This window comes from Electrophorus electricus, chromosome 9, assembly GCF_041902795.1.
Source record: "Electrophorus electricus isolate QZ-2024a chromosome 9, ASM4190279v1, whole genome shotgun sequence".
NCBI lineage: Eukaryota > Metazoa > Chordata > Actinopteri > Gymnotiformes > Gymnotidae > Electrophorus > Electrophorus electricus.
Genome location: NC_137505.1, coordinates 15,786,411 through 15,808,877, shown reverse-complemented (window position 1 = coordinate 15,808,877; position 22,467 = coordinate 15,786,411). Strand labels below are relative to the sequence as shown.

The 22,467-nt window shown below is 38.7% G+C and overlaps 1 protein-coding gene and 1 pseudogene across 1 annotated transcript; both read left to right on the top strand.

The window, feature by feature from the left end:
• Positions 1–1,975: 1,975 nt before the first annotated feature.
• On the top strand, positions 1,976–5,903 carry LOC118240772 (interferon-induced protein 44-like; annotated as a pseudogene).
• An 8,297-nt stretch (positions 5,904–14,200) lies between these two features.
• On the top strand, positions 14,201–20,330 carry LOC113582423 (interferon-induced protein 44-like). Its single transcript, XM_035522732.2, has 8 exons — positions 14,201–14,225; positions 14,675–14,941; positions 16,402–16,432; positions 17,202–17,395; positions 17,746–17,891; positions 18,081–18,252; positions 19,912–20,012; positions 20,120–20,330. Exons 1-8 carry the CDS (start codon positions 14,201–14,203, stop codon positions 20,288–20,290), a joined length of 1,107 nt encoding a protein of 368 aa, XP_035378625.1. The 3' UTR covers positions 20,291–20,330.
• Positions 20,331–22,467: the final 2,137 nt, after the last annotated feature.

The following is a 22,467-nucleotide window of genomic DNA, read 5'->3' as shown; positions in this document are numbered from 1 at the left end:
TCTATAGAGAGAGAGAGAGAGAGAGAGAGTGTATTTCAGTTTTCCTTCATTAAAAGATCTTACACCATTTTCTTACAGCACTCAACCAATGGAGGACAATACCAAAAAAGTAAGTCCACATCACTGCATGTGCATTAAGGAGTAAATATCCCCTTAAAGTAATAGATGGATGTACTGTTGACATTTGATGGTTGAAACTTCTCAATAAAAATGAGATGTTCTTTGAAGTCATGGATAATCCATACATCGTTAGTGATTTAGTTATTGACCCCTGGACCACTGCTGATCAGATATTATTGGTTTGGGAAACTGTCTTGGCAGTGGCATGGTTCTGGGTGTTGTGCTGAAACAACAGTATCAGGCAGCACAGTTCTGCTGTTTTTTTTATGCATGGCAATGTTACGAAAAGTATTTATAGATTTGAGTAGAATGGGGGGAATGCCTTCTTCTCTCTTCAGCAGTACTAAAACACTTTTAAAAGATGAATTTTTGAATCAAATATCCGTCATCCATTGCAATTACTGTATACATCGTTTTCTGACTTTATATGTGCTGATGCACATGGGCCTGTTCGTATCTACTGATCTGTTTTAAAACAAGTTTATATTAGAAGTTGTGACTAGATCATCAACAGAATGAAGTGACTCAGAATGAAGCAAGAACATATTTTCCCAGTCTGAAAACTTTTCACAGCCTTATTTCACAGGCTTATTATGAAAAAATACAATACTGAAAATGCAATATGCACATGACATTACTTTTCATTAACAACCTGCAGAATAAGTGTCAGAATGAAAAGGAAAGCCTCAGTTAGATTTTCATATCACTTGGCCTTTTTTTTTCTGAAAATACATGGGGCTTAGCATTTAAAAACAAAACAAAACAAAAAACATCTGGACTCATGTCAGAATTGACTACAATTCCTCCTTGAAATGTAAACAAGGCAAAAATGTGTGAAAATGAAGAAGATCCATTGTACTGATTTAAAATTGCTCAGTCTCTTAACAGAAAAACAATATGTATGAATTTGTATTTAATGAATTAAATTCTATATTCATATTAAAACTGAAAGTAACCACCTTGACATTCAAATCATCTCACAACTATATTGAATATTTCTAACAAATCACAATATCTAAAAAGACAGGGATTCAACTGGGATTCATGCAGTTTGCTCAATGTTTCATAAATCTCTTATTATCCAGAATATTATACAACTAAAAAAATTATACAGCTTGCAAAGAATACATCTTATTTAATAAAGCTAATGTGGCTTGTTTTAGAGGTTTGTTTAGGGGACAGACTCTCTGGACAGTATAGCCAGAACATTTTTGCTAAAGGTGCATTAAATATTTGTTTTGAGCATATGCATTACAAGGTAATGTTTGGTAAGCTAAAGATAAAATGTTATTGTCAGGAAGGACCAGGGAGACAGTGATTAACAGTGCAGTGCACTGCAATATAGATTGCATAATCTTTAACAAAAAAATCCAAAGGGCTAGATAAACTCAGAGTTGGAGCGAATCACAACTGATGAAAACACCGAGAGAATAGTTCAGACTTAAGCTGGCTCAGGAGACTTAGGCACAGGGAAGACATGGTTTAAATAGGGCAGGTAAAAAGGGAACAAGTCAGGGGCGTGGCCAGTGATCAGAAAGACGGGAGTGTGGGAGGAGTCAAGGCAGACTATTTAAACCATGTCTTAAGCTATTTTTTGTTTGTGAAAAAAAAACTGTTGTAAGATGTTTGTTGTGTTTTCACAGCATAGGTTAGACCTGTTGACATAATATTTCTTCTTTTTTGTTGAACTAAAATTAACCTTAAAAACTATTGTTGCCCAAATATGAGCAACAGTTTAACAGTGAATATGAGTGAAATCAGTAAAGCGATAAACTGCTTCACAAGAAAGTGGTCCGTCTTGTTCCCGTCAGTTTATATATTATGTGGTATTTCTGTCTCTGACAGACCTGATGAAATGGTTAAGTTCCTAGAAGATTTTAAAGTCTGTACACAAGAAGTCACAGAGCTTCGCTTCCTTCTGCATGGACCAGTTGGAGCAGGGAAATCCAGTACCTTCAACATCATCAAGAATGTTTTTGAAGGACGTCAGTTTGTCAAATGTCTTGCGTCTTCAGAGAATTCTTCAGGCACCAGTCCTTCTCTTCATGTGAGTATAAACTACAGAAGGGAATTCTGACTGATGAGAAAATAAAAGTTGAATCAATCTTAAGATGAGTCTGAAACTAAAATGTGGAAAACTTGAAAGGGTCTCAACTTTCTGTCTGCCTTTTGTATTCTGTTTGACAGGCTTAAGGGTATTCTCTTGACCAATGTACTAACACAAGAATTTATTCAAGAGCATTTGCTAAATGCTGTACATGTAATGTAAATGTAACCTATTTAAGAACCGAAAGAAACTTGTATTTGATGATGCAACATGTTGCCTATGTAGACATCTCTCTAGATATTGAGACCTACTCACTGTCAAAGTAAAGGCAGCATAAAGACATCTTAACAAGTGCTCTAGCATGGATGAATCAGAGATGAGTTTATGTGCTACATTAATTATGAAATGAATTGATGGCAAATTAACAGATTTATTTAGGAATATACTTTTTGATTTGCTTTTGAGAAAATTACAGTTGGATGAGTTAACTTTAAAGGAACAGATCATGATTTTAATTACTTAAAACAGCTGCACTGAGAGTTTGCATATCTGCTAGTATGTGTGTGATATGAATTTGATGCAATCTAAAGAGCCTTATAGTTCTTGTACACTGGTTGATCAAAGACTTACTAGAGTTAAATGACGTTTAAAAGACCTTAATACACCAACATGAAGTTTGTTAAATGTTTAGTTATTATAGTTCCAGCAACAACTCTCCCATTACACTTTTTAATGTGCATTTATCAAATTCACAAGTTGTCTAATGCACACAGAATTTCTCCTTTTTCCAGATTGAACTTCAACACAGTCGCTAATCATAATAATCAGTTTTCCTCTTTAAAGACTAATTATTTTCAGCAGACATTAGTGATAATGTTCAGAAACTAACCTTTCAAGTTAGTACCCTTTCTAGAACATATTATTTTTCTAGAAAAGGCATTATTCAAAATTGTAAAGTACACAGAGTATCCAGAGAAACAATGTTTCAGACACAGGTTCTTCATCACCTGTGTAAGCGAAGTACTTCTCTTACTAATAGTACACTACAGTTAGTCACCTAGAACGTTCTTCAGATTTCTAATTATATATATATATATATATATATATATATATATATATATATATGTATATTATCAGGAAAACTGATTACACACACACACACACACACACACACACACACACACACACACATACACACACACACACACACACACACTGCAGCGAGGTGAGTAATTGCAGTGTACTGTAGTAAGATGTTTAAAGATATTAAAAACTGTAGTGAAGTACACGAAGGTTCCAGTAATGCATAAGGACAACAGGAGAAGAAACAGGAAAAAAGATGCAAAAAGCTAAAAAAAAACAGGGAGAACAGGTCAAATGGGAGATGAGAGAGAAGAGATACAAAAAAACCCAAAGACAAAAACAGCAAAGAAAAAAAAAACAGGAACTGGAGGCAACAGAAGTGCTAAGGATTACTTAGTGTGAAGGCTCCAGGCAAACAATACTTCACAAGGTATGACAGAAGGACTAGGTTAATATAGGGAGGTTATGAGGGGTAGACATGTGTGTAGTATTCAGGCGAGGCAGATCAGCATGGTCGTGATGGGTCATGTAGTGATTGACTGATATGAATGGAGCTGCATGAAAAGTCCTGTTTCTCTGGGAACTTTATGTACTTCACTACAATTTTGAATCTGCCCCCCCCCCCTCTCTCTCTCTCTCTCTCTCTCTCTCTCTCTCTCTCTCTGTCTCTCTCTCTCTCTGTCTCTCTCTCAGTAAAAAAATACACCATTGGATGTGAGCACAATGGAGAATTACCTTTTGCCTTCTATGATGTCATGGGCTTGGAAAAGGAGCAAAGGAGGGGGTGTACACTGATGACATCATCAAAGCTGTAAAAGACCACATCAAAAATGACTATGAAGTAAGAACAACTCTGCCTGTGCATGCACACACACAAACATAAAATAAATATATGAGTAAATGAATAAACAAACAAATACACCTAGATGTAAATAGGTTTATAATAAAATGTAAATAGATGTAAAATCCAATTGTTTTCTACTGAACAAAAATAAGATATTTAAACCCTGTAATCTCTCTCAATGTTTACAGTATACAGTCCAAATCTTACAAGCACAAGAGACATGCTTTATCTTCCTCTCATTTTGCTGTTTTGACTTGTCATTTTAATTCAAACGTAATTATCCAACAACTGAAGACAGCAAATGTTACGTCAGCAAACCCAGCCTGAATGACCAGATTCACTGTCTAGTGAGTGTTATACCAGCAGACAAAATTGGTATTATGGATGGTGAAGTCATCAGAAAATTGAAGATAATCCGAGACCAAGCAAGTAAATTGGGTGAGTAATTGTTGTTTCATTCAACAAGTGCATATATATATATATATATATATATATATATATATATATATATATATATATATATATATATATATATATATATATATATATGAACCATATCTTCAGTTCATGACTGTAGTTCTAAAAAATGCCTCTGCAAAATGTGTACAAAGAGTAAAGTACACTCCTTATGGATGCATATAAGAGTCAGGAAACAGCAAAAAAAAGTTGGGGATGACTTCATCAAAATAGAGCTATTCATTCTCACACAGCTCGGTTTTTGGCACATTTATATGTCAAGTACAGCTTGGCCAAGCTGTTGTCAAACCATGAGGTTTAGTACAGGCATACTTTGTACCAGACCCAGGGCTCCAAAAGGTTTGTGATTATAATAGTATGAAAATACTACAGTTCTAGATTTCTGTCTCATTCAGGATTAATAATGGTACTCATGTATCTTACCTGGTAGAGCAAAGTGCTATCACCACCAAAATCACTTCCCAGAGAATACACTTGCTCTCGACTGAAGATGTGGACATGATAATTGCTGAAGTTTTCTTTTGTATACTTTTGCCATTTGTGTTTTTGTTGCCAAAGGAGAAGTGTTAAGATTAAGTTCCTAATTAGCTAAATGTTGTAAATGTAATTAAGATATGCTTAAACACACAACCACACAAAATATCAAAACAAAAATGCCATTTAGCCTCCCACAGAAAATGTTTGACTATATTAAGAGATGAGTATTTTCAATGAAACACAAATGGCAGAGTGCAAATACTCATGAGACAAAAATAAAAATCACATGTAATTGGTTGGATCTTTGGATATCTCTACTGGCTGTGCTGCAGGAATCCCACAAAAGCTTTTCATGACAAAAGTGGATAAGGCATGCATACGGACAAAGAAAGATCTGACCATGATCTACCAAAGCAAGAAGATCAAGGAAAAAGTGAGTTGGTTTGCAACTTTGTACATATATGTTTTAGTTTAGTTAGGATAACATGGACTCTTGATATTTTAACTTGGAAAGTAATGGCACTGTGTGTGTTACCAGATGACTGAGTGCAGTGATTTACTGGGAATACCAATTAACTGCATCTTCCCTGTGAAGAACTACCATGAGGAGACTGAGATGAATGAGATGATAAACAGCTTGATGCTCAGTGCCTTAATACACACTGTACATTCCGCTAACGACTACGTGAAGAGGTATTCTGACTTTGATATTTCTAAAAGCATGTACAAACATATAGAATGATTCTTCTTTATGATTCATCAGTAGCTAGTGAAAATAACCCAATCCTGTATTTTGTACTAATTCTCTTAAAGTTTATCTTTTCCTCTCACCCTTCTAGAACCATCAAAGTTTAGCAGGAACAGGACATCCCCCGATGCAAGGATGTCTAACCCTCAACATCATAAACATAAATTAACAACCAAATTCTTATCACCCTATGCTGTGACCATTCGACTCTTTCTGCCCCAGGGTTTAGCTCTTCCTCCAGGACATATAAGTGTTATAATTTGAGATTCCCAGGTGTACTGGAGAACAGCAGATCCCCTCCCCATCCTCAATACCCATCCTGGATGACCAGTTATCAGGGCCAGAACTACTGGTTGACCGATAGATCAGCCAGCCGATTATTGTCATTTTGAGATAATCGGCTAATCAGGCCAATTAATGCTATTGTGAGATCATTTTGAGATAATTGCCTTATGCCTACATTCATGTAGCAGATAACCCCGTCTGCTAATGGAATATTTAACTTGTTGGCTTATGTTAACATAACTCTGAAAGATAGCATAAACAATATCAACTTTCCAACATTTTGGCCAACAAACCTTATGATTTTCTAGCTAACATACAGTTTCTGCACATGTATATGTGTGTTTGCGTGTGTGTGCTTAGTCTCTCTCACTCTGCATGTACACCAACTTGGAACAATTATCTTAACTCTATGAGGGGAAGAATATCTGCTCTATCACATTATTGTCACATCTAGTCAGTTGTTAGATGATATGAGCAGTTTGTGCAGTTTTTTTGTGTGTGTTATGACTTCAATGGATTGAAGTTATTCATTTACAAACCATTTACAAATTACCATATGCAATAAAAAGAAAATAGTGTCCAGGTTATAGCTCACACCACAAATATTAAAGGTTTGTTGAAAAGGAATTTTAGACAATTGAAAGCATGTAAAATATGAGCAAGGTTGGCATTGCACCTAATGTCTATCTAGGTGTCAAAGCTAAATTTTGGGAGCATGTTGCATGTTGCATGTAAATGCATAAAAGTTCTACTTACTGCCTACATAGCACGATTAAACATTATCCGAAATGTTTTGTAATTCGCAACTTATATATTCAACAAATTTGTGCTGTGAAACTAGCTAGCTAGTGCATAATTTAAAATCCACATACACTGAATTTCATTTCTAGCTTCTACAGTGTAACTGCTAGCAAGCTAGCTCACTGTCTAGCTAATTTAGTCATTTAAAAAACAGTTAAGATAGCTAGCTAGCTGGTTTTCAGACTCTCAAGTTTAATAAAAGGAAATATGACCTACCAAGAGCTGGTACTGAGGACAATGTAAGAGTAGGTCCTGACCACCCTGGGGCCTGGGGCGCAATGCATGGAGTGCATCATCCAACATCCAAAGTCTGTTTGCCAGCTGAAAGGAGGGAAGAAGGGTAAAATTACTGTACAGGGTGAAACTAAACATCCATGAATACATCCAAGCAAAGGCCCCCAAGGATGAGCTGATGAGGGAGTCCCTCAGTTAGATGGAAACAGAGGAGGTGCCATGGCAGAATAAGCCCCTCCATGGGTCAATATCGACCAGATGCAGAAAACATCAGTGGTAATAGATGTGGCAGGCCCAAGTGATGGAAACACAGAAAAAAATAAAACAGTGGTGTGTAGTCAGGCCCTTCTAACCCTTCAGAGATAACAAAAAACAGGAGAGAAAAGAATAAGCATATTTTATTATTGGTTACTATCGAATGCATTTCTACCTGAGAATGGTACTACGTGCCCCTTCTGGTGATATTCTGAAGGGTTCTATAATGTAAGTCTATTAATAAAAAGGCAGAAAACCTGAGCAAAGAAATGTATGATTTTCACTACAGCCTGTAGCCGCCTGGCCCTTCCCAGCATTCTGAAGAAAGGGCTATGTATTATTAGTAAAACATCACTGTCTAGGTACATACCAATTAGCTAAGTATGGGAAATAGTAATATAGTAATTGATAGAAATAGTAATTGTGGGGTACCTAATTCAAGTCTACCCATGAATGAAAATGTCAACAATATTTCAATGAGTTTGGCCAACTCCATCCATAGATGTCACGGAACACTCACCTCCCATGAGGCACATGGTTTGGCCAAGGGTCTACCCAAAGCCTCGGAGGCAAACCGCCTCTGGGACGCTCCTAGAGCGGCGGGAGAGAGGAGGACTGTTAGGGGCAGTAACACGTCTGGAACCGGGGCAGACGTGCACCTCTGCATGTCTGATGAGGCCACAGACACGTCAAGGTGCCTGCCGGGATGGCGGGTGCCACGTCACAGTGCCTTATGTTTGTGTGAGGGTGCTATTGTGTGTTTGTGTTTGCGCCTTTTGTTTGTACAGGCGCAACATTTGTTTGTGTGTATGTAAACCCATGTCAGGGAATGCAGCATCATTGGTCATTGTTACCGTAACACTTTTTGATTCACACACACACACGCACACGTACATGCACACATGCACACGCACACACATGCACGTGCACACGCACACGCACACACACACACGCACATACACACACGCGCACACACACACACACACACACACACACACACACACACACAGACACACACACACACACATACACACACACACACATGTTCTCCTAAATATCAATTACAATAATTGTCTTGTTCTAAAGAGGAGTATGTCCTGCATAAATACATTCATGCAGAAAAGATTTGATAAAGAACCTAAACAGAGGAATGAAGGGTGTGTGCATAAACCCTTTGCAGTAGTGACTCAGCTGTTTGCACACAATCATCGATTCCCTTGCCTTTAACTTTCAGTTTCACTGTACCACCCCCACTCCTCAGACAGAGAGACAGACAGAGAGCTGCAGACACAAAGCAGCAGAGAAAGGAACACTTCACACTTCTTACATAGGTAAGTCAAGATGTTGTGTCTTGGGTCGGGGTTCTTAAGTTCCTTGTGGTCTAAGGAAATATGTAATACTTGCTCTTAACAGATAAATATTTGGTCAGTATATGTAGTCAGTGCATACAAAGGTGTAAGAATGGTGTTGCATTTACAATATCTATTTTGATCTAAACCATAGTGTGTGCATTGAAAAAATAGTGTCTCTAGATTGTGAAGCAGATAAATGATTTGAGGGTTAAACTTAGGTAAAGAGGATAAGTAATGTGTGCTTGTGATGGACGAGGGTTAAGCAGAATGCAGGGATGAGGCACATCGAACATAAACATACATTTTATTTACACACGAAACATACACGCCTTAACACAGACTACTTGGATCAAACACCGACAACTTTGACGATACAAAATGAGACTTATATACATGCATGACAATTACACACAACGGGGATCAGGTGAACGACACAAGAGGGTGTGGCAAGACGCGCACACACAGACTTGAGGGGGGAGGGGCCATACCACGACAGAGCCCTGAGACCAACGGCAAAAGGTGACTTTGGAGGACCAGACAACCCGCCACGGGCCAGCGCAAACAGGGTATCGGGGCGAAGGACAGGGACCAGGACGATGACAGACACAGGCACGGGCACAGACACAAAGGGGAACAAAGTGACTGGAACATTTAGTGTAATCGGGACAGACACGGTGACCGGGACAGGCTCATGAACACCACCACACACATTCGCTAGTCCGGGGAAGGGGGAAGGAACTCCAGCCAGTCCCCCAGTCCTCAGTCGGGTCGGAGACCGACCAGCCTGGTGGGGAGTGTCCCTCGCCAGCTTAGGTAGTGGCGACTGTCCTGGTTTTGGCGCATGCATGTTGGGACGCGCAGCAGCTGTGTCGCGGGTTCTGGTGCGGGTACTGGTGCCGCTGCCTTTTTGCCTTCATGAGGCTTCGGCATAGGTGTATACACTCTGGGGCTCTTCAACTTAAGGAGGGGAGTGTGCTCATCCGACGACGCCACCTCCCTGCTAGCCAACCGGGTTAGGCTGCTCGCTCCTGGGCAGTGTGCCCTGGGCGGTGCCTTAGTTGCTGGAGGCTCCTTGCTCTGTGAGCTTTTGGCATCACCGTGGGAGGGAAGATCCCTATGAGGGTCCTCTTCTACCTCCATTGGATCTTCCTCCTCAAGATCGGAACCCCTTTCCGACCACAGACGTCGCTGCACTCCTCTGTCTCTCAGTAATCCATGTAGCCCCTATGAATGTCCAGACATGGGTTGTAGGACCCAGCAGAGTCCATCTCCGAGTACCGGTCCTCTTGGTCCGGTTGTTCCTCGTAGCACTCTGCAATGTCCGAACCTGGGCCATACACAGGGCTATCCCAAAATTGTTCAACGGGTTCCTTCCTCCTGGTAGTTCCTTGGAGCGAGGCCAGGATAAAGGAAGGCCTCTCCGCTGGACACTATGAATCCACAGAGTCTGACTCTGAGCACTGGAAGTCACTGTACCAGTCCAGGTCGCCCGCCGGGGTTCCATATGCCTCCCCTGCTTCTGTACCTGGATCTGCACCTGGAGTCAGGAGGGTGCCCAAGAACACGGGAGACCTCGCTGCACGTGCTGTGGGAGGGCGTTGAATTCCCTTCTTTCCCTTCTTCTTTTTGCCTTTCCCAGGCATCCTCGGTAGGTCAGTGTTTCTGTGACAGACGAGGGTTAAGCAGGATGCGGGCATGAGGCACGTCGAACATAAACATACATTTTATTTACACATGAAACATACATGTCTTAACACAGACTACTTGGATCAAACACAGACAACTTTGACGATACGAAACGAGACTTATATACATGCATGACAATTATACACAACAGGGATCAGGTGAACAACACAAGAGGGCGTAGCAATACAGACACACAGACGCGCTCGCATACAGACTTGAGGGGGGAGGGGCCATACCATGACAGTGCTTCTCTTGGTTAAAACATGCCAAACATCAGTTTAGGACACATGTCAAATTGAATTTGCCTTAACAGGTAAGAAACAAGAAACAATCAAAATCCTAGAGAGAAATTATAGATAATGAAGCCACGGACACACACACACACACACACACACACACACACACACACACACACACACACACACACACACACACACACACACACACAAGTTTATAGAGGCAGTAGTAGGGTTCATTGGGAAACTGGTGGACGACACGATTCCGAGAACCACCATCAAGAAGTTTCCCAACCAGAAGCCCTGGGTGGACAAAACCATCTGCGCGGCTCTAAACTCTCGCACTGCTGCCTACAATGCGGGGATCATCAGCGGGAACATGGACGAGTACAAGTCTGCGGAATACGGAGTGCGCAGGGTGGTGAGGGTGGCGAAGCGCCGCTACGGGAGGAAACTAGAGACAGTTCCAGCAGAGTGGCTCTAGATCCTTGTGGCAGGGACTACGGACGATCACGGACTACAGGAGCCCACCCTCCGGACTGATGAGTGCGGATGAGTCTCTGGCGAACAAGCTGAGCACATTCTTCGCTTGCTTCGAGGCTACATCTAGCAGCGCTAATGCTAACAGCGCTAATGCTAACAGTGCTAATGCTTACACTAACAATGCTAATGGTGCCACCATAGAAGAGCGCCCTCTCATCATCACGGAGAGTGACGTGAGGAGAGTGAATACCAGGAAGAGTAAATACCAGGAAGGCGATGGGACCAGATGGTATCTGCGGGAGAGTCCTCAAAGCCTGCACAGACCAGCTAGCACCAGTATTCACCGACATCTTCAATATCTCTCTGACGCTCAGTATCGTCCCATCCAGCTTCAAGCATTCCACCATCGTCCCCGTCCCAAAGAAACCTCGACCCTCTGGCCTCAATGACTACCTCCCTGTTGCCATCACATCAGTCGTGATGAAGTGCTTTGAGAAGCTAGTCAGAGACTTCATCACATCTTCACTGCCAGCCTCCATGGACCCACTGCAGTTTGTATACTGTGACAACCGCTCCACTGATGATGCAATTGCACATCTGCTCCACACCACGCTGACCCACCTGGACAAAGGGAGGGGTAATTATGCTAAAATGCTGTTTGTCGACTACAGTTCAGCATTTAACACTATTATCCCCTCCCTACTCACTACTAAGTTGGAGGATCTAGGACTGCATACATCCCTGTTCGACTGGATCTCCAACTTCCTAACAGACAGACCACAGTCAGTACAGGTGGGCAACTGTGTCTCATCCACCCTCACCCTCAGCACTGGAGCTCCTCAGGGTTGTGTCCTAAGCCCCCTGCTCTACTTACTGTACACCTACAACTGCACAGCCACTTTCAGCTCCACCATCTTTGTCAAGTTTGCTGACGATACTGTCATCATGGGCCTGATCTTGTACAACAATGAGAGGGCCTACCTGGAGGAGATTAAACACCTGGAAAGCTGGTGCCAGGAAAATAATCTCCTCCTAAACGTTAACAAGACAAAGGAGCTAATCGAGGATTGCAGCAAGAAGCAGGAGCGTCACTACCAACCTGTGAGGATCAGTGGAACCACGGTGGAGAGAGTAGATAGTTTCAGGTACCTTGGTGTTCACATCTCGCAGGACCTGTCCTGGTCCCGCCACACCAACTCCCTGGCAGAGAAAGCTCATCAGCATCTTTACCACCTCAGACGCCTAAGAGACTTCAGACTGCCCTCCAAGGTACTGTGGAACTTCTACACCTGCACATCGAGAGCATCCTTACGGGGAACATCACAGTCTGGTTTGGGAACAGCACCAAGCAGGACAGCCAAGCACTCCAAAGGGTGGTGCGTTCAGCAGAGCACATCACTCGTATGGAACTTCCTGAACTGCAGAGCATCTATTACAAGTGGTGCCAGACCAAGGCCAGGAGGATTGTGAAGGACCCCACCCATCCCAACAATAGGCTCTTCTCTCTGTTAAGGTCAGGGAAGTGCTTTCGCTCCCTGATGACCAAGACAGAGAGACTGAAGAGGAACTTCTTCCCACAGGCCATTCGGGCCCTGAATCAGGGAAACTGATAAACTGTGGGGACCACCACCACCATGTAACTGTAAATATTCAATTGTAAGATGGAACTGTACATTGTGTACATACATTTATACATACCCATATATACATTGTACATTGTATATATAAACATATAAATATATTGTACATACATTGTTAATATATTTTGTGTGTGTATATATATATATATATATATATATATATATATATATATATATATATATATATATATATATATATAGATATATATTTCCCTATACACCCATTTTTTTCCCTCAGTTTGGACAGAGCACTCTCAAACCATTTCACTGCAAGTTATACTGTGTATGACTATGAATGTAACAAATAAACCAAACTTGAAACTTGAAACTTAAAACACACACACACACACACACAGACACACACACACACACACACACACACACACACACACACACACACACTCTCACATGTACAATATAAGTTTTAGCAGTTTCTCTGGTTTCTACACCTAAGTTGAACCATCATTTTTAAATGTTTCCAAAAACAAAGAGTGGTTTAACTTTCTTAAAATTTAGAAAAAATAGTATACATTCCTATGTTGACTTACTTCTTTTGGCCTATTGTAGTAGGGCTGTGATCATTATGATGTTTACAAGAGAACACATCATGTGGTTTTGCCTATATTTGTGATTATGTCTGTCCTGGTACTGTGTCACTGTAATTATCTGTGTTAGTCATATTGTTGGTTCTCTTGCAAAGCTACAAAAATTGCCAACGAATAGCACAAGTAAAATTTATGCTTAGGTCAATCTCGCAATTTATTCTTTGTTACCAACGTAATTCTTCACCTCACATGAACTCTTCCCCTTCTTTATTTTACTCTTCTACTTTTCTGAGATTAGACGTTGTGCTACCTGATAAAGGTGAAATTCATGTTATTTCAGTCTGTTGTCCTGCTGGTGGAAGCAATCTGACACAATTATGCTATTTACACAAATTTAAGAGTGAATTATTAGTAATTGCACAAAATTATTTTAAAATGTAATTCTTATTTTAAATCTTTTATAGTTACTTTAAACAAATAGGCTACCATAACATGTCCTTATCTCCACAGCAGGCTGGAGCAGGCACATGTACTACAATGCTAGAATTATAGAATAAAATAGCTAAATAATATTTGCAGAGAAAATTGGCTAGCTCCCTGAGCTAAATGATTATTTTTCAAGCATTGCCAGAAAATAAAAATTCACAAAACACAACCTTTTTTCTTAGGTTGAAAAATAGCATGGTGGTGTTCTAAGAGTTGTAACATTCCTTGACAGCATAAATGTAGATTTTAACAGCACTCTTGGACTCCAAATTTTACAGGAGGTACTATCCTTGCTTACCAATACGTAATAACTAGTATTTAACAGCATTAAGTCAATATGTGATAAGTAAACTAGTATTTAATGATATAACAATTTTGTCTTTATGTCCATAGATTCAGTTATGGGATCAAAACCATCAAAACCACGTGAGTCTAAATTACATCATAGACACTGATATATTATGACTTTCAATTAAGAAGAGTTTAATAGCTAATTTAGCTTCAGATAATATTTGACATAGACTCAAGAATTTCACAAAGGGACAGTTTTTACATTGTATACATGCAATAGTCACAAATCTAGCCATTAAGTTTAAACTCACTTAGTTGAAACTCAGCCATCAAGTCATCTGTTCACATATTAGACCAATTCCTGATTGATCAAATTAATCATAATTTTGAATTCAGGAAGTAATAAAACACTTGGTCAAATGTTGAGAGAGAATTTAATAGTTAATTTAGTCATTACCAATCACAGATGTGTACATTTTGCATTTTTCCAACTCCTTTAACTTGAACTCTTGAAAGAACACTGCACAGAGCATATGTGAATAAATACTTTCTGTGGATTAATATTGCCCTTCTCTTTACAATAGAATTCATCACAGTTTTGGGTGATAAACAAGTGGAAATGGGAAAAGAAATCATTCTCTCCTGTGAGACAAACACAGAAGGATTAACGGTGACATGGGAGAAGGATGGACACACACTGAAGTGTGTGCAGGACAAGCACGTCATGAAACAAGATGGTAACAACTGGTCCTTACAAATCCTGAATGCTGATGAAGTAGATGAGGGGAATTATACCATAAAGCTGGAGAACCAATCTGGTAGAGATGCCTGTTCTGCCAAAGTCATTGTTGGTATGCAGTGACTTTTTATTCATCTTCTAACAGACACCCAGTCTTTCAGATTGTTTAGTAGAGAATTTAGTACTTTTTTGATATGTGGGCCTCACTAGAACTCAAGAGCTGATGTGTCAGTTTTAAGAAGTTTATAAATGACAGCACAGCAACACTTTTCATGAGAAAAATGTACATGGCACCATTTAAACCATCTGGGACTGCAGATGCTCTGATGGACCGCATCCTCAAAGATTGCTAGTGTTATGCCTGAGATCACTCCAGTTAAAACTAAAAGCATTTCATGCCAACAGAAAGCACCATGGAGAAAATGTTACTGCAGTTCAAATTCAATAGAGAGAATGCAGGAAGGCTGAATGCAAGAAGGCTGAATGCAGTCGGTGTAAAACAAAACTGATTCACAAACAAAATCTTCAAAGATAGGCTGCATAATAACAAGACAGTAATATGCAAAGTGAGACAATCATCAACAATAGCATTAACAATATCAAAATACTCTTAACAATGGTTGACAAATTTTCGAACACAAATGGCCCCTGAATTAGTATCACCTAAATGATGTAATGAGTTTGCAACTTCTTTTAGCACTAAAATTCTCAATATCAGACAAGCCATTAGTATGTCATTATCCACCACAGATCCTGCACCCTTTCCATCAACATGTAAATTTGAAATGAAAATGTCCCAGTTAGTACTATTAACTATGAATTTTTAATCGATACGGTGATTTATCATCTATTTGCAACCTGGATGTCTTACTTCTAGCTTCTTAAAAAGTGTTTCACTCACTAGCAACCAAAATACTTCAGATATGACCTGTTTTAAGAATCTGACAAGAAAACAATTCAGACTTTTTATTTTACGCTTATAAATTAGACTAAAAATTTATTTTAATAATATGTTATTTAAATATAAATCTACTTGCTATAAAATAATCCTTGTGATGTCAGTGAGAAGATTAAGAAGAAAGCATTTTTTAACCTTTGTCATAAATACAGCTTCCACAGAAATGAAAATGCACATTTATATAGACCAAATATTTACTTACTTCCTACTACATCCTACATCCAGACAGCAGTTTTTTTGTAAAGTAAGTGTTTCTTTACCCAGGCCTGGGAATTCACCAAATGGTTCACTTTTTTTGCTTGAACCCAGCTAACATCACACTTGAACAAAGCAGTTAAACAGACTGAAGTCCTAGTTTACTTGTAGACTACTGGGAACTAAATTAAAGCAAGCGTGTCAGGTGTGTCCAGAGAACTGGGGTGAGTAAAGAACATTAGATGCTTAACAGTGCAAATGTGCATCTTCAGGTTCTTACATAGCACTACCTGTAAGAGAAGGACTTTGGCCTTCAGTGATTTAATGGGTTTAGAAAAACAAACTCAGTTATGTCACCAATGAGCACCTCTTCCAGTGCTTTGCTTGCTCCTGCTACTAATATTGTCTTTCTTTTACAGAACTCAAGGAGTGGAGGACAGTGCAATGGAAGTAAGTCCACAGTCATTCTGTCATATTGTGTCATATGATCAAGGACCAACAATAGCATCATGCTGGTGATTTCTTGTCTCTGCCCTTTAAAATCTATTTGTATCTGATAGTGTTGTTAAAGGAACTACCATATTTTTTGTAGATACTAAATTCTGAGATATTGCTGTGTGCAATATAAATTACAAAAATAATTTCATTAAAATACTTATTACAATGGCCACAATATATTGTTAGTAGTATAATACTGATGCAGTGCAAAAAAAAAAAGAATCTGCAAATTCATTTTTTGGCTAAACACAGAAACCCATAAATGATTGGACGCAGTGGACCAGTTAAATGCCTAGTTCAAATTTTCCTTTTATTCCTAAATATAGTTAATTAGCCAATATGTGTTTGGTTTCCAGCATCTGTTTTTTTTTTTAAGTTTTGCACTGGAGTCATGATGTAATGGAAGAACTGAACATTTATACCTACTATTATTCTTGTACACTCCAGTTGCATTTCACCATGTATAGTTATGTAATCTAAAATACACTTTCTTATGTGGTTTCTGACTCGTGTTATAGTGAAACCCATCTAAACAAACAGACAAAAGTATGTTAAAACACTGACACAGATTTTAAAGGTAAAATTTTGTTCCTGTTTTTGCCCAAAGCACCAGCCAAGCCTTTTTTACTTTAAACATTTGCTGTATGTATTAAATAGATGGTGAAATAAACTTTTATTATTACTCTGGAGTGTTAATATAAATCAACTTTGTTTTTAGAAGACAAAATGAAATGGTCGATTATCTAAGGACATTTACAATTGATATTGACGAAGTCAAAGAGCTTCGTTTCCTCCTATATGGACTAGTTGGAGCAGGAAAATCGAGCACTATAAACACCATCAAGACCATTTTTGGAGGAAGTCAGTTTGTCAACTGTCTGGCTGAGGCAATGTCTACTACAAGTTTTACTATGAATGTGAGTACACAGTGTAAACCTCCTAATCTGTCCAGGATTATTAATCAGTCTGAGACCCTAAGCACGTCTAATAGACAACAAACTTTGCATTTGGTCTTCCTGTTGTATGTTAGTGTATTCAATATGCATTCAGATATGTTTCATGTAAGATTACTCCATCTGCAAAATATTCTCAAAAGATTCATACATTTTGGATAAAAGTTCATAAACTGCTGAAGTAAAACAGTAGTGTTGAACATTAGCAGTTGTAGGAGTTGTATTTATAATATTGGTATTGCTATTATTATTGTTGTTATTGGTGGTGATGTGTTTATTATTATTATGTGGTATTTTTGTGGTATTATTTTCAATATGAAAAATATGTGATTGCCGATGGGAAAGAAGATCTGTTACCTTTGGCCTTCAATGACACAGTGGGTGTAGAAAAAGAACAAGGAGTACACACTGATGACATCATCAGTGCCTTGAGAGGACACATAAAAGAGGGTTATGTGGTAGGATGAAAGTACCTCAATGTGTAAAATGTTTACATTCCTTTTAACACAATATGTAAACAAAAGTCCATAACACTTTGCTATATAAAATCCATTCAAACAAAAACAATTTCAAAACAGGTATTTAGGTTTATGCATATTATCCAAGCCATTATGATACATACTATGCTTTTTGTTTCTTTCCTTTAGTTCAACCCTAAATCTCAAATTTCTGAGGAAAACCCACATTACCTCAAAAATCCCAGCCTGAGTGATAGGATACACTGCCTCGTGAGTGTTGTTGCAGCAGACAGGATTGCAGTGATGGATCAGGAAATAATCAACAAAATGAGGCAAGTTAGACAAGCAGCAAACAGAATGGGTGAGTCACCTCTACAGAAAATATCCTTATGTCAAAAGCTGAATATTAAGATTTTGGTCCAGCATTGGAGCTATGAGGTCTGTACACTGAAGAAATTATCTTGCTACAAAAACAATAATATGGAAAAAGAAATTATTTTTTTCCTGATATAACCGATTTGCCTTGGAGGGTTTTTTTTTGCCAAAAGTGAAGATTTCAAAATTAACTCTTTTATTCCACACTTTAATTGTAATGGTCTGAACTCATAAATAGATGGAGTCAGCTTTATTAGAAACCACGCTTGGTCCACAATCAAGAAATACATAGAAACCTCCACTTCGGCGGTCAAAGTCTTGGGTCTCCAATAGGGAAAAAGAGGAAACCTCCAACAGTGGAACAGGCTCAGGCTGGCTCTTAGACTTTTTCTTAATATCTACAGTGTCTGGGGCTGGAAAATTGGGTGAACATCTTCCACCGCAGATAAAAATTTTGCCAATAATGCCCTAGCTTCAGCCATAATATAGTGAACCTGTCTTTCTTCCGACCCAGAAGTATCACATTCACAGAGCCAGTCAAGTGTTCTTGCCAGTTGATGTGCTGCCAGCCTCCAGAGACATTTCTCCTCCATAGACTGGTTGGGAAGCATGACAAAGTTGGAGGCTTCCTTGAAAATGTCCAAAATGTACAAAAGTGCTTTGTCATTTACTCATAGAATAGTGAACATAGTGGCATTGCTGTGGGAATCGCAATGCCAGAGAGGCATGACATTAATAAAAGCCATGGTCAAGCAAATATTAACAAATTAACCGTGCAGTCTTTCAGAGTACATACACATTATTTCTTTATTTTTTATTTGGGAGAAGCACTTGTCCAGGGTGATGTACACAAAAACAATTAGAGAGCAAAAGGAAGACAGGACCCACAGAACAGACGTGTTGGAGAAGTCTGATCTAACTCAACAGAGTGAATTTAGAGTAATGGAAAATTTAAAAATGCAACAGTACAAAAACAACACCAAACAGCATCATTTAAATTTTACAAGAGCCTTCTACCAGAGCCCATAACGTAAGCTTCACTTATTTTCTTTTATTAATCTGTATTTATTTATATTGATTATTACAGTTTATTGCAGTTTTTTTTTCAACCACTCAGACACACATTGAACACAATTTCTTTATTTACCAAAGGAAAACTTCTTTGGTAAAATTTTACACAATATTCACCTAATACGTACCATAAACAATAAGCTCATGTTTACTAACCATAATTAAGCTTGTGTTGTCATGAAGAAGATAGGTGAGACCAACAATTAACTCACAATGCTTTCCCATTCTCCTTACTTCATGGCCCTTTTAGTTCTAATACAAACAAGTCTGTGCAGAGAGGTGAAGTTAAAGATGCTGCAGCTACTATTGTTCACATCCATATAATCTAAGTGGGTAACTGGTAGGAGACACCACATAAAATAACAAACATGTAGTAAGCAGGGGACTGGAGTAATCAATCAAAGGAGCAGATTCATGTAAAATAATAAATAATAACAATAAACACCAATAAATATAAATGTTATTACAGTAACAGTAATATATCACTGCTTTATCTGCAAAATGTTTTGCTCCAATGCCAAGGTTGAAGAATGTCACTCTAAATGTTTCATTTGTATGTATGTGTGTTCTACAGGAATTCCTCAGGTGGTTTTTATGACAAGAGTTGATCTTGCCTGCCCACTGACAAAGGAAAATTTGCGCTACATCTACAAAAGCAAAAAAGTCAGGGATAATGTGAGTAAAAAAGCTAGTAGGAGCTTGTGTGGACACCTAAGCAGAGGTTGTCAGTTATGATGATGTACCTGGGAAAATCTAGTGACACTGTGTGTGTTTATGTTCAGATGCAGAAATGCAGTAGTTTGCTGGGTATTCCAGTGAACTGTATCTTTCCTGTGAAGAACTACCATATGGAGACTCATGTGAGTGGCGACATAAACTGCCTGATGCTGGATGCCCTAACACAGATTGTAGACTGGGCTAATGACTATGTGGCCCAAATAGCACAAATATAATGATAGAAATTGACACAATCTACAATGTTGATTAATTTTACTGGGTTAATGTCCATATTTATTTACATTTACATTTATGGCATTTAGCAGACGATCTTATCCAGAGTGACTTACAAAAGTGCTTTGTCATTTACTTGGAGTACATCCTAGCCAGTACAATAGGTTAGAGTCCAATATACCAATGAACCAGAATACTGCTGCAATACAGGGATCAATGCTGATGCATAGACGTGCAAAATACATAAGCTCTATCTTAGACAACAATAAGTGCAATAAACATTTACTACTAGAGTTTGTTAGTCAACAAAGGAGCGGTCAACATCAGTGTAATAAACAATATCCTACAATAAGTAGCAGTTTTGGTTAGTCAACATAGGAGCAGGGTCAGAGGTCATTTGAATATTCTACAAATAGATGGGTTGTCAGACTGCGTTTGAAGACTGAAAGGGACTCTACTGTTCGCACAGCAAGCGGAAGTTCATTCCACCATCTAGGAGCCAGGATATAGAATAGTCTCAATGCTTGTCTTCCATGAGAATTTATGCATGGTATTTCAAGCCGAGCCGTACTTGAGGTTCGAAATACTCAAGGTACGGATCGGGCTTTGACCATTGACCTCATGAATGAAGGGGCTGGTCCATTTTTAGCTTTGTAGGCAAGCATCAAGGTTTTAAATTTGATACATGCATCTACTGGAAGCCAATGAAGGGAGCGCAGCAGTGGAGTGACGTGTGAACTTTGGAAGATTGAAGACCAGTCCTGCTGTTGTATACTTAGAGTGAATACAGAAAAACACAATTATGTTTAAAATATTCCTGTTTTAATAGCATAAAGGTACATTTTTAAATGTAATTGATATCATATTAAAGCCATGTAATAAATAATGCAAATGTGATGGATCCCCCCACTAGCAGCCTTCATCTGTTGGTGGCAGGCAACTGCATGGCTTTTGTTTAGTGACACTAGGAGCCTCTTTTGTCTTTTGTTTTGTTTTTTATGCCATGGCAGACACAGGTGGTGCATTTTTCCATCTCATTCCCTGTGCCACATGTCTGCCATTGTGTATTTTTTACTTTCCTTTAAAACTTGTCCGTGTTTGACCCTTGTATGCTGTGTTCGGGTACCCTGTTGTGCACTAAGCTGTTTTATCTGTGCCTCCATTTGTTTCTTTCTTATGTAGTGTTATTGTTGAGTGTTGTATTGTATTGCTTTGTGTTTTGGTTTTGTTTTATTTGTTGTGTGACAAAACATCTGTCAAAACGATGGCTCGCCTCTGCATACTGCCTCGCATCCTTATGTGATGTTTGCACTGCTGTAGGCTTTTGTTCTGAAAATAATTACATGCCCAGGTTTGATTACATCGAGGTATAGAGTTGTAGGAAATGTAATGTTGCTTACTATATTAATGCACAAGTTTGATTATATTGAGGTATGGAGTTAATGGAAATGTAATTATGTTGATTTCTGCATGAGCAAGAATGTGACATGGCCTTCATCTAAGTCATAATAATAAATAGAGGCATTCTTATTTAAAAAAACAGTGCAAGTATTTTACAGCGAGACCACTGTAATAAAAAAAATCGTTTAGCAAAAGAAGGGGCACAAAAAAGTGAAAAGTTGACCGCTAATATAATAATATATAATAATATTATTTTAACTTCCTTTACTGGCAATTACCAATATAGACACATTCTGTACCCACTCATGAGTATTTTGCACTAGTTAGAATGTATTTTACCCCATTGCTCTTTATGATATTTGAACTTGGGAAAGATGGGCATAACTGCTTGATAAGTCTTGGTGTGGAATTTCTTTTGAGCTGTTCTGTTGTGTTTTAACTCCCATATTGTTATGGTCACCAGTCCAGGTGTTGAAGGTTAAGCCACAACATAAAAGACAACTATCAAACACAATGAGATGAGGTATAAATGTAATATTGTATTGAGAAAATTGGCAGAGAGGACACAAAAGGCCACACTGTGGTCTTGAAATGTGAGGAAGATTTCATGACAAAAATAACTCAATGAAAGTTACAAAGAAAACCACAAAAAATTTCCACAAAGCTAACTTTACTAAAAAAGAAAGACAAAATAAACTTCCTGATTACCCTGTGCAAAAAAAGAGCAAAGGAGTGAAACAAAACCAAAAGGGTCCAAAATAAAAGGCACTCACCCCCA

Bases quoted from the DNA above. Each gene is read 5' to 3' on its own strand.
- LOC113582423 (XM_035522732.2), top strand. From the start codon at position 14,201: ATGGGATCAAAACCATCAAAACCAC. The intron at 16,433-17,201 runs GTAAGTCCACAG...TGTTTTTAGAAG, and splicing joins TGGAGGACAGTGCAATGGAA to ACAAAATGAAATGGTCGATT. The intron at 20,013-20,119 runs GTGAGTAAAAAA...GTTTATGTTCAG, and splicing joins GCAAAAAAGTCAGGGATAAT to ATGCAGAAATGCAGTAGTTT.